The sequence below is a fragment of the Tenrec ecaudatus genome, chromosome 2, assembly GCF_050624435.1.
Source record: "Tenrec ecaudatus isolate mTenEca1 chromosome 2, mTenEca1.hap1, whole genome shotgun sequence".
Lineage (NCBI taxonomy): Eukaryota > Metazoa > Chordata > Mammalia > Afrosoricida > Tenrecidae > Tenrec > Tenrec ecaudatus.
In genome coordinates, this window is record NC_134531.1 from 110794485 (window position 1) to 110808416 (window position 13932).

At 38.0% G+C, this 13932-nt stretch overlaps 1 protein-coding gene across 1 annotated transcript in view; it reads right to left on the reverse strand.

Moving 5' to 3' along the window:
* PJA2 (praja ring finger ubiquitin ligase 2) overlaps positions 1 to 13932 on the reverse strand; it is a 74940-nt gene that overhangs the window by 35851 nt on the left and 25157 nt on the right. Inside the window, exons 4-5 of the mRNA XM_075541369.1 lie at positions 12733 to 13792; positions 3415 to 3600 (exon numbers count right to left, since the gene is read on the reverse strand). Coding sequence (XP_075397484.1) covers positions 3415 to 3600; positions 12733 to 13792 — 1246 coding nt within the window. The remainder of the gene's footprint in view (positions 1 to 3414; positions 3601 to 12732; positions 13793 to 13932) is intronic.

Here is a 13932-nt window from a genome sequence, read left to right on the forward strand (position 1 = left end):
AGCAAATGCCTTGAGAATGATTGGGGCGGGGAATGTGTGGATGTGCTTTATACAATTGATGTATGTATATGTATGGATTGTGGTAAGAATTGTATGAGTCCCTAATAAAATGTAAAAGAAGAAAAGAGAAAAAAATGATTAGGGCAAAGACTGTACAGATGTGCTTTATACAATTGATGTATGTATATGTATGAACTGTGAAAAGAATTGTATGAGCCCCAATAAATTGTTAAAATAAAAAAACAAACAAACATCTCAGAACTGATTTGATGCATTGAGCATTATTGACCAAAGACTAGAAGGGTTGTGGGATGACATTAATACATGAAAAAAAAAATTTTAATACTAAAATAGATGTCTGGATATCAGAAGAGACTCTGAAATGAGCTCTTGAATTAGAGCAGCTAAATCAAATTAAACAAATGAGGAGGCAAAGAGAAAAAGTCAAAGGGTGGCTTGATAAGATAAGGTATTAAAATAAAATGTATAGACTTAGAATTAGGGGAAAATTAGCATTTCTCAAGCTGAAATAAATGGAGGAAAAAAATTCAGATGTCCAGCTACCTTACTGAAGGATTGTATGGGCAAGAAAATGAATGATAAAGGACACATCAAAAGATAGAGGCAATATACAGTCATTGTACCAAAAGAATAAAGCTACTTGGAATCATTTCAGGGAGTAGCACATGATCAAAACCCATGTTTTTGAAGGAAGCTGTCCATGCTGTACATATGACATTGGTGAAAAACAAGGCTTCAGGAATCGATAGAATAGCAATAGATAGCTTTGAACAAACCAATACAATGCTGTAAGTAGCCACTCATCTATGCCAGGATATTTGGAGAATAGCTACTGGACCAGCCAACTGAAAGAGATCCTTGTCTGTGCCCAGGCCAAAGAAAGGTAGAGTAGTCGAATGCAAAAATTATCAAACAATATCATTAATATAACACACATGTAAAAATTTTGGTGAAGATAATTAAAAAACAATTGCACTAGTACACAGTGAACTGTCAGAAATTCAAGCTGGGGGGGTGGAGGAGACGCAGGGAGGGAGGGGTGGGAGGTGGGGGGGCGCGAGGCACCCAACAACAACCAAAAAAAATAATAAAATAAAAAAAAAGAAATTCAAGCTAGATTCAGAAGTTGACATGAAATGCATATTATCATGCTGACACCAGGTGAATTTTAGTTGAAAGCAGAAAATACCAGACAGACATTGATATGTGTTTCATCAACTATGCAAAGGCATTCAACTGTGTGGACCATAACAAATGATGAACAATACCAAAAAGAATGGGAATTCCAGACACTTAATGGTGCTCATAAGGAGCATGTACCATAGGCCAAAAATAACCAGGGAATACTGGATGGCTTAAAATCAGGAAAGGTGTGTGTCAGGGTTACAACCTTTGATCATACTTCAATCTGTATGCTAAGCAAATAATCGGGAAATTGGATTTATATTAAGGGAAAGGTGACATCAGGAAGAGAGGTGGACTCATTAACAATTTGCAATACACAGAAAACACAACCTTGCTTCCTGAAAACGAAGTGGACCTAAAGGACTTAGTGATAAAGATCACTGCCTACAGCCTTCAGTAAAACGTATCTCACCGTAAGAAAAAGTTCTCACAACTAGACTAATAAGCATCGTAACACTCAGCAGAGCAAAGCCTGAAGCTGTCAAGGATTTCATTTTTCCTTGGATCCACAATCAAGACCCGTGGAAGTAGCATTCAAGAAATCAGCCGTGGTGTACCGGGGCAATTCTGCTTGCAAAAGACTTCTTTAAAGTATTACTTTGAGGACGAAGGTGCCCTTGACCCAAGCCGCTATATTTTCAATTGCCTCATACAAATGTGCAAGGTGGACGATGGACAAGGAAGACTGAGGAACTGATGCATTTGGATTCTGGCGCTGGGAAGAGAATGAGGAGGACAGCATCACGCTTGGTAAAGTGCAGGGTCAGTGAAAAGTGGGGCACCTTTAAGAGATGGATGAACACAGCGACTGCCATAGGGGCTCAAACCTGTCCATGATTATCGGCCTGCACCTGCCAGTGCTTAGTTCTGCCATAGACAGGAGTATCATGTGTCAGGACTGACTCAACGGCACTTGACAACTTACTGGTGAATTCTATCCCCTTTTCCTCCTAATCATGAACTTTGTCTATTATGCCTACTTTGCTAGTATTAATGTAATAGTTTCAGTTTCTTTCAGTCAATATTTGCCTGAAATGTCATTTTTTATCCTTTGAATCTTTTGGTATACTTATTACTCTAATTATGAATTTTGTAAATAGCATTTAACTATTTTTATTAATCCAACTGATAAACTTTGTCTTTTCCAGAGATTAGTCCATTTATATTTAACTCACTCTATATCTTACTTTTAAAATCATTTTAACATATTTGTTTCCTGTATTCTTCTCTTTATTGGGGATCAACTTTAAGGGTTCTTTTGCTTTAGTTTCCTAATTCCTTTTCTCACTCTTCAGGTTTCTAATACTTTGTATCCTTCTCAGACATAAATTTTGCCATATAAATTTAACTGTGTCAAAGTTAAGCAATACTTCAAGCTTTCCTAGGCAATATACAAGTATGCCTTGTTTAATGTTAGTTTAGACAAAGTCTAACCACACATGTATTGGTATGACCATAGGATATTTTTTTCTAAGATGAAACCTATTCTGTAGAGTCTTATTTCATCTCAATACTTTTAAAGACCCGAAATCCAGATTTTTCCAACAGCGGACAAAGGTGGTGGAGACAGGTAGGTGAGGCATGTTTTTTAAAACAACATTTTGCTGAATACAGACACACTCATTCCCTTACACATTTTCGTGGCTGCTTTTAGTTATTAGCAGTAGACTTGAATTGGTAATACCAAAGACTGACCCCTCCTAACTGGGACATTCCCATGGATGTTGAAAAAACACAGTGATGTCTACCATCAATCACTGATATTTATCATGGTTCTGGAACGATCGTTCAGAGCAATTAGATAAGAATATTAACATTTCAATTCTTGTAACTGCTTCCAGTTCTGTAAAATAATCATTTATTTCCCTTTTGAGAAAGTTCCTTCTCCCTGCCGTGAACGGCAATGTCAGCTATAGTTTCTTATACACCTAACTCATCCCAAGTTACTTTGTATCCGTGGCCTGAACAAAGCAGCCACTCCGTGGGAGAAAAATGCGGCAGCGTGCTTCTGGAAACACTGAGCGCCTTGGACGCTGCACGGAGGCAGTTCTGCAGTGTCACTGTAAGTTGGAACTGACTTAATGGCAATGGATCTACTATGTAGAGCTTGAAAATCAAATGAATGGCATACATAATACTTAAATATCATATATAAAGATACCATTCTTGACAACAGACAAAAAAAACAATAAAGTTCATTAAACATACCCTTCCTGAAGAGACAGTTCTTGGTTTTCTTCTTCAGGGCCACTGCTGTCACTGTGCAGTTCAGGTTCATTCTCATCTTTTCCTGGCAGAGTCTCCCAACTTTCATCACTTGAGGACTGATCTTTTTCCGGGCCAGAAAATCGATGAGGCAAAGAAGCAGACCATTCCCCATCACTGCATTCTGAACTGCAGGGTAACAACAGGAATAAAAGCAGCCATCATTACAGGTGCAGTTGATTTCATCACTAGAACAGTGAACAGGCCTCATGGCCGTCAGTAGACTGCCAATGCCAGACATCCTTCAGGAGAGGTCAATTTTATTTTTAAAACACAGAAAAAAACCGATTCAGCAGAATTTAACTTTTCCCAATGAATATGGCATATGCTAAATTAAGAAAGTAAGGACATTTCTATTTATCTGACTTATGTAACTGACTTTTTACTGACTTATGTAACACATGGTGCCTGGATATAAGCTCCTCATGTTTTATATATCTTTATTTATTTGTTGAGTGTGTTTTACATATTTTTGAATAAAATTTCGAATGCAATCTGATAATCATAAATTACCTATTAACTGGAAATAGATGACCCACTTGACCTAACTATACATACCACTTTCTAATTATGTATTAACTAATGACATAGTCCCTACAAATACATTTTCATAGATGTTATACTTTAAAAAGTTTTACGCTTTTGTTTAATTTTTTTTGTCACAAAAGCTTTTGATTCCTGTTAAAAAGGGAGGGAGATGCAAATTCATGGAAATCAGCACTGGCACATCCTTATGGAAGCCCTTAGTAGTACCATGAACACAACACAATGCAATAGAACATTTAGTTAGCAAATCAACACGTATGATAAAAGTGAATAAAGACTCATAAGTATTCAGTTTCCTATTTAAAGAAGTAGTCATATAATCAAAAGCTGAAGTATTATTTACATGTCACTAAAAGTACACCTTAAATGCCTGTCCCAAATTTATAATACTGATCAAGAATCTCCTTACAGGTTTCTCTTTTGTGCACCACTCTTACTTTAAAATCAAAAATAATATTTTAGCTTACTTTTATAAAAGGATATGATAACTGGCAGGAAACTACATTCAGTACACTTTTTAGAAAAACCAAACCCATGCACAGCGGTCAAACGGATTCTAACTCCTGATGACCAGGGTTACTGAGCAGAAGTGTTTGACTGTGTTTTCTGGGCTGTGATCTGCACAGAAACAAAGAACCAGGATTTTCTTCCATGGTACTGGTGGGTGGGTTCAAACCACCAACCTCTAGGCTACTAAAGCACAAACTGTGTTACCCAGTTGTTGCTGCTAAGTGCCACTGAGTCAACTCCAACCCATAGTGAGCCTACAAGCAGAATGAAACACTGCACAGTCCCGTGTCATCTTCACAATTGCCTAGGGTTAAGGAATCAGAGGGACGAGGGTATAAGGTAATGTTGATTATATTGTCCAAGATTTTGTGACCCAAAGAATAAACCAACATCAAGTACATTATTTCTAGACATCCATCAGTGTCTAAATCTAACACGGAGAATAAATCTAAGATTAGTTAAATATTGATTATAGAAGAAGTTACTTATTAAGGCTAATTTGCTGTTGCTTCTGTTAATTGCTGTCAACCTGATTCCAACTTGTGGCAACTCCATGTGTATAGAGTAAAACTGCTCCACAGGACTAGCAAGGGTACAACCTTTGGAAGCAGATTGCCAGGCCTTACTTCTGAGGCACTTTTGAGTAGTTTCAAACTGCCAATCTTAGTAGTAGTTGAGTGCTTAAAAGTCTGTGCCATTCAGAGTCCTTCATGCTAATTACTAAGTTTGATAAGTCTTTAACATTCCAGATACCTATTAATTTGTGCTAATTTTAATATACCTACTACAAAGAATATCTCAGAATATGATCATATCCCAAAAGATTAACAAACCAAATATATACTTTTCTGAAATCATGAAAAAAATATAATTGAGTACCTCCAAATATCAGTGTAAAAAAGAATGTCTAATCAATAGTTAAAATATTTTTAATGGAGGTTGTTCAGACTTTTAAGTCTGCTAACGCAATGAATGTTTTGTGAATTGTGCTGCCTTTTAAAACTTTCTGGTCTTTCCCCTTAATATCAAGACATTATGATCACGTCAACTTCTTAGCATTCTTCAGGAACAAATTCATTTATCCTTTTAAACATCTATATGAACATAGATACAACACAAAAAGGGTTTGTTAAAATATTAGAGCATGTTTTTAAAGATCGTTGGCTGTGCAGAGATGTTTGCTAGTGATAGGAGGTCCGAGGAGCTTGTTCATAACAGCTTTCAGCCAAGTTATACAGAAGAGGAAACGAACACCATGCCAATGATCTATGCAGTTGGTCTTCCCAGCCAGGCTGGTGCACTATGGAACGTGGACCATTATTATTTATTTGTATTTCCAGAACATCTTAGGAGGATTTCAAGAAATCTTTTGTGAACACTTCAAATTGAAATCAACTTAATGACTAACATTCTTTCATTCTTTTTACTCACCCAAGAATATCAGTAATAAGGTACTTTATGATCATGAGGTGCCGATGGGACCAGGTAACAGGCATCAAAGACCCAAAACAAAAATCCTACTGATGTGAATGAGGGGGAGGGCGGAGTGGAGACCCAAAGCCCATCTGTAGACAATTGGACATCCCCTTACAGAAGGGTCACAAGGAAGAGACAAGTCAGTCAGGGTGCAGTGTAGCACCAATGAAACACACAACTTTCTCTAGGTCTTTAATGCTTCCCCCCACTCCTACCCCACTATCACGATCCCAATTCTACCTCACAAACCCAGCTGGACCAGAGCACGTACACTGGTACAGATTTAAGAGCTCACAACACAGGGAATCCAGGACAGATACACCCTCAGGAAGAACAATGCAAGTAGTGATACCAGGAGGGGAAGGGAAAGGTAGGGGAGAGAGGGGGAACAAATCACAAGGATCCACATATAATCCCCCTCCCCCAGGGGGAGGGACAACAGAAAAGTGGGTGAAGGGAGACAGCGGTTGGTGTAAGACATGAACAAAATAATAATTTATAAATTATCAAGGGTTCATGAGTGAGGGAGGGTGGGGAAGGGAGGAAAATAATGAGGAGCTGATACCATGAGCTCAAGTAGAAAGAAACTGTTTTGAAAATGATGGCAACAAATGCACAAATGTGCTTGACACAATGGATATTTGTATGGATTGATATAAGAGCTGTATGAGCCCCCTAATAAAATGATTTTTTTTAAAGTTACTCTTAAACAAATTTTGTTTTTAATCTTTTGAAAGCAAAGTCAAGTTTGAAGGACAGAGCAACTCTTAAAGAACCAGTCAGAAGGTGGCATGCCTCTCTTTAGAACAGTGAGGCCAAAGTGAAAATGTGCAGGCTCTGCTGTAAGGTCTTTCCAGACTCATAGCTTGTCCTCGAACAGTTATTAAAGTTCTCAGGGTATATTTCAAAAGAGCAGGGTGTGAACCTTAGCTCTCTGGTCTAATTCCAAGTCTGATAATTATATGCTGCCTATTAAAATTCCCCTCGCAGTTCTAATTTAATGAGGCGGTGTTCAGTTCCTGTCACACCGCGTAGAGCAACGCACCAGCTGCACTGCTGATTCCATAGAGTGTAACGTTTCCAACGGGATCAAGTCATCACTGAAGAACTTGTCAAATAAGAAGGGGGTCATGCATTTAAGAAAATACTCTCCTTCTTACAAAAAACATAAAACCACTGTTCAAAAAACTGATCACAAGGCCTGTATTTAAAATGTTACAGGGATTTTTAGGTATGTTCTTTCTAAATTCTATTTGTAGTTAATACAATACAAACATGGCAAGAACACTTTTCAAGTATATTACCATTAAATTTTATAAAGCAGAGAAAAAGCTTTAGAAGTTCTCACAGATGCAAATTGGGCAGAAACTATTTATAATTGCCTTCTCAAGATACTTAATGGCAGTCACTGTCTTCACCATTGCTCCAATCTGCCAACATCAAAATAGAGCAGGGCTTCAGAGAAACATTAAGTAGATGAACAAATGGCAAAATGAAACTTAATAAGAGTGTGCAATTATTAAATTTCAACCTTCAGCTGGCACTATACTCAAAGACACTCTGGAAGAAAGTACATCTAGAAACACAAGCACAAAACACATTTACACCTAAAAATTGACAGATTATTGTAACAAGGTTCTAAAGCAGTGGTTCTCAACCTTCCTCATGTCGCAACCCTTTCATACAGTTCCTCATGTTGTGGTGATCCCCCCCCCCCCCAACAATAAAATTATTTTCGTTGCTACTTCATAACTGTAATTTTGCTACTGCTCTGAATCAGGCGACCCCTGTGAAAGTTGCTTGACCCCCAAAGGGGTCGCGACCCACAGATTGCGAACCGCTGTTCTAAAATATATCTTAAAGTTACACATGCAAGTAATTAATAAATCCTAGGTGGAACTGTTGGTCTTCAGAACTTATTCAGTAATAAAATTTTAAAGATCATAAGTTTTTCCAACAATGTAATGTGTCTGTCTTAACAAAAAGCTTCAAAATTAGGTTCCATCATCTAGTCTACCCAATTACAAGGCTCTGTAAATCAGCATATTAACTGACAAGCTGAAAAGTAAAAAATTTCTATTAACTATAAGCTATTTATCAATATATATGTCTTTTTCTGAAAAAAAAATCTATCACTGACATCACTTTTTAAAAATTACAAATCTACATATATAATATTGCCAATCTAAGTACAGAGTCATTTTAAGATACAGAAAACACTTGTGCTAATGGAAAAATAGCAGTTTAAAAAGCTCTAAGCTAAGAACCTTCCTCTTGGGGAACCCATTGACTTCATTACATGACATTAGAAGTGACTGTAAAAAGGTCAAAAGAAAGAGGCTTTATTAGTGTGCCCACAATGGAAAAGGTGTCCACAAAGTAAATAATTAAAAAAAAAAGAAATAATCTGTATTTTGTGGGAGCTAGGTAAAAAAACATATAAATCAAAAAGAAGAGTTATATAAAACCCAGAGTTCTTACAGATTTTTTGGTGGTGTTCTGTTTTGTTTTTTAACAGATAGAGTACAGAGTTCATAATACAATCAAGAAGCTTTAGGGCAGATGTGTTTTTAAAATTTAGATTTCCCCTGCTAGATTAAAAATATTACTGAAAAACTTCCAATGGGTTCTAGGCCAGCACCCAGTTAACAAATACATTCCTATATCGTGCAAAACTTATGCATGGTTGAAATAGTAACTTCCTTATAGTTCAGTTTGTCATTAAGTAACATCAGTTCCGGCTTTGTTTCTCAAAGTTTCTACTTTTTGAACAATGCGTATCTGGGATAAGAAGACTGTGGTCTGAACCAGAAAAACAAAAACCGAGAAATAAGTCAGGTAATATTTCTCAGCGAACTTTACCCTGAAAGTTGAAAAAGACAGTAAGAGACATATATATTATGTCAATCTCACTCAAAGTGATCTACACGTATAAAACATTTCCAACCCAAGTTTCAACACTCTCTAATGAAATGGGAAAACGAATCATCAACTGTAATATGAAAAGAGGCTCCAGATGTGGGAAGCATTCCCGAAGAAAAGGAATAGGTAAGAAACCTCACTCACACTCCCTGATCCACTGTGTAATCAAGTACTCAAAGTTGCCTGGTATTGGTCCAGGTACATAAACCAATGGAACAGAATTGAGAACCCAGCAATAATTTCATCTATGGAAGTTGATCATTGACAAAGGACCAAAGTCTATTTACAGGGGTCAAGAGAGACTCTTTAACAAATGATGCTTGTAAAACTGGATATCCATTTGCAGAAACTGGAGTACAACTTTGGGTCTATCCCACTTGAATTTAAAGAACACCTCGAGAACATATTTGACACGTTTGGCACTACTAACAGAAGACCTGATGAGCTATGGGATATCAAGAACATAGTTCATGAAGAAAGCAAAGGACATTAAAAAGACAGGAAAAAAAATCAAAATCTTAATTATAGAGTAGCTAAAGCAAACTGAAGAATTGATGATGTCAAAGAGCTGAATAGAAAATTTCCGGCTTTTGAGAAGATGCCAAATATAATAATAAAATGTGCAAAGACCTAGAATTAGAAAACCAAACAGTAAGAACACATTCAGCATATCTTAAATTGAAAGAACTCAATAAAAATTCAAACCTATAGCAAAAAACAATAATAATATATATTAAGGGCTCATGGGGGTGGTAGAGTGGGGAGCAGGGGATCGAGCGGAGCTGATATCAAAGAGTCAAAAAGAAAATGTTTTGAAAATGATGGTGGCAACAATTGTAATAATGATGCTTGATCTAACTGAATTATGGATTGTTATAATTTCTGTGAGAGCTCCTAATAAAATGATTTTTAAAAATAAGCCAATGAACAATTCAAAAAATTCAAGTCTTGAGTTGCATTATTCCTTGAATTGCATTATTGAAAGATTCTATGAACAAAATATTGAATGAATCAGGCAACATCAAAAGACAATGGAAAGAACACAGAGTCACTGTATCAAAAAGAATTAGTCAACATTCAATCATTTCAGGAAATGGCATATGAGTAAGAACCGATGGTGCTGAAGGAAGAAATTCAACCGGACCTGAAAGGTCCAAGGACTTGATGAGACATCAATTGAAATGTTTTGAAAAGTTGATGAAGCACTGGAAGCCCTTACTCAGCAAAGGCCAAGACATTTGGAAGGCAGCTACTTGGCCAACGGACTGTTAAAGATCCTTATTTGACCCACTACAAAGAAAGGTGACCCAACAAAATGCTCAAATTAGAAAACAATGTCTTTGATATCACATAGAAGTCAACTTTTGCTGAAGAACATTCAATAACAGCTGCGGTAGCACATTGGCAAGGAACTTCCAGAGTTTCAGAAGAGTATATGGAACAAGGGATATCACTGTGGATATCAGATCGATCTTGAATGAAAGCAGAGAATATCAGAAAGAGGTTTACTTGTGCTTTATTGACTATATCAAAGCATTCAGTTGCATGGGTCGAAATTATGGATAACCTTGAGAAGAACGGGAATTCCAGAACACTTCCTCATGCTCATAAGGAACTTACACATGGGTCACGAGTCGGATGTGCAAACAGAACAAGGAAATACTGCATGGTTTACAAACAGGAAAGGTGTGCAACAAGGTTGTATTCTCTCACTGCACTGATCCAATGTGTATGCTGAGCAAATAATCAGCTGGCTTATATGAAGAAGAATGTCACATCAGGAGGGGAGGAAGTCTTACTAACAATCTTCTCTACGCAGATGACACCACTTTGCTTGCTGAAAGAGAACAGGACTTGAAACACTAGCTGGTGGATTCAACCGTTGATCTTGTGATTCGGAAAGCTCACTAAACCACCAGGCTCCCATTAACCATTATTGCTGTGAGGTCCTGCTTCCACCTGAAAGCAGTGCTCTGTACAACAGAACAAAGCATTGCCCAGTCCTGTGCCATCCTCACAAGGACTGTTATGTTTGAGCCCATTGTTGCAGCCACTCTACCATTCCATCTCATTAGCCTTTAGAGATGCAAACCAAAGCAAAAATGAAGTAGCACCTAACCCACCACAAACAGCCCAGGGTGTGGACAGACTAGAAACCGTCATACACTGCTGGTACGACTGCAAAATGATGCAACTGGTGTGGAAACAGTATGGTACGTACTTAAAAAATATGAAATGTTGCATGATCGAGCAACCCCACTACAGAAATATGAGAAATAGCAAAAACAAATATATGCCCACATATGTTCACTACAGTATTATTCACATTAGCAAAAGCAGGGAAACAACAAGTGCCCACCAATAAGTAATTGGAGAAACAAATGGAATCCCACACAATGTTCACAAAAAAAAAATCAGGAGCCTCACAAACACAGATGAACCTAAGGACATGCAAAGTGAAATTAGTAAACCATAAAGGGAAAATATTGTATGAGGCTGCCATCATAAAAAAAATCAAAAGTTTACACACTAAAAGCAACATTCTTTCATGGTTGCCAGAGGCAGGGGAAAAAAGGTGAAACCACTCATTGGAATGCAGGGACATAGTGCATTGAGTCAAGGGAAAGGCCTTATACAATAAGGGAGAAGACAGCGCAAAACAATCAGGACAAAGGAAACCACTGCGAGGAGCAAGAAAGGCAGGTGCTACAACAACACACAACACTGCAGTCACAGTAACAATACTGATCTATGACTACATACATGTAAACACACAAGCTGGACAGGGGCAGGAAGCCAAATTAGACTACACTCACACACACACACACATATATATAAAGGTTTGACAAGATATTTCTATATCTGTATTTGTGGAGCCTGGAGGGGGCAAAGTAATGAAAAGTTCTCAACCCTAACCAAAGATTTTGCAGGAAAGCACAGGGGATAAAATCTGGAAGGCAGAGGAAATGGAGGAGTGCAGTTACACTGAAAAGACCGCCAACCTCACAAAACAAAGTGCGCACGGACCATGCAAGGAACAACCATAGGATCGGTAAACCTTCACCAACAGCACAATCAGAAAAACTAATTGTAAAGGATATGTGAAAAGTTGGGACTTTGGAAAATGTGGGTAATGGAAACTGAGAAGTTAAAGCAGAAAAAAAACAGTGAAAGAAAAGAGCAACAGAAAGAATAAGTATATTGAGGAACGGATGATATTATTATGGGCAAAGTTAATAAACCATTACCAATAAAAATTTTCTATGTTCTTAGTTTAGGATTTTCTTCCAATAAAATTTTAAAGTGCAATAAAAATTGCATTTTATTAATTGCCATGCCATAAATGGAAATAATGATCATCTCTCTTATTATAATAAAAATGATTTGAGTATGTAATCTCTAGTAACTCCAAAGGAAAAAAAAACTTATGAACAATTCTAACCAGCAGTGTGCATGGATAGTTGCTGTTATTAGATGGTCGATATTGGTTAAGTGAAAATATCTAATTCCCTGACCACACCAGATAGAACACCTACCAAATACTGTGGAACCTGATAGATCACACATTATTCTCTAGACAGCAGTTCTCAACCAGTGGGTCGCGACCCCTTTGGGGTCGAACTACCCTTTCACAGGGGTCGCCCAATTTATAACTGCAGCAAAATTACAGTTAAGAAGTAGTGATGAAAATAATGTTATGGCTGGGGATCACCACACCATGAGGAACTGCATGAAAGGGTGGCGGCCTTAGGAAGGCTGAGCGCCACTGCTCTGGACAATTAGACAAAGTGATAGCTGAGAACTTACCTCTCTTCATCTTTGTCGTACAGTTGGTAATAATTTCCACAGCCATTCCAAAAGGTGTTATCCACAGCTTCTTGCCTTCCCGCCGTGGCTCCGTTTATTGGTAACAACTCATCAGGTTCTGGTTCTATTTGTATCATTCCGCCGAAAGGCGGATCCAAGAACATACAGTCATGTTCTCCGTCATACTCTTCACATTTGATTAACAGGTCCTCGGAGCCATTCTCCCCAACTTCCACAACTTCCAAAGCCTCCTTCCACTTCTGAGCACTTCTTTGTTTAGCCTCATGCCTACTAACACTGGCTTCTTTGTCCACCTGGCTGGAACTTACCAGTTTTCTAACTTTGGGTCTCACTACCTGCTCAGGGGATCTTTCCTGGTTGTTTTCCCTTCCACTAGTGATTTGTTCACTACAAATGTGCCCTGAAACCCAGGCAGAATCTTCAGCTGTATTTGCTCTCTGCCTCTCCTGGCTAGCATTATTTTGTGGCTTCTTTCTAACAACTTTATCAGAAGAAGAGCTCTGTAATTCCTGGTCACTTTGATGGAGAAACTCAGCATCACCAGCAGAATTTTCCACGACAGGGGCTGAATCTAACTCTTCAAACACTTTTTTGATTTCGCAGTTGAGAGAGGTAACTGGTGGTGAAATACCTGTGTATGCCTCCACTCTCCCATTTTCCAATTCGAACACTGTATCACCCAGAGCTTCCTGATATCCACCACCTTCCACATCTTCTGTAGAAAGCTGAAGACGGTCATTATCTTCTCCAAGTTTGGCATTTGGATCATCGGAGTCCGTATGAACCACTGCATTTCCATTTTGGACACCTGAAGCATTGTAAGCTCCTGTAACATATTCCCCCTCAAAGTGATTATGAAGATCTATACTGCTTCCTACGGCTCCCCCATCTTCCTCACTACGTCGTGCTGCAGCAAAGGAAGGCCTGCTCTGAACGCTTTGATTCAATGTTGTACCGCGAGCGGGGATTTCTGTGTCACTGTTTTTGCATAAAGGTTCATTGGATAAAGAAGAATGAACTTGATCCAACGGACTGGAACCTTCACAGAGAACAAAATAAAACACATTTGAAGGGCTTAGGTTAGTAAAAATTGTATTTCCTAACAACCATTTAACAGAAATGTAGAACTGTCATGACCTACAGGCATCACTCATTTTACTGCGCTTTACTGTGTTTTGC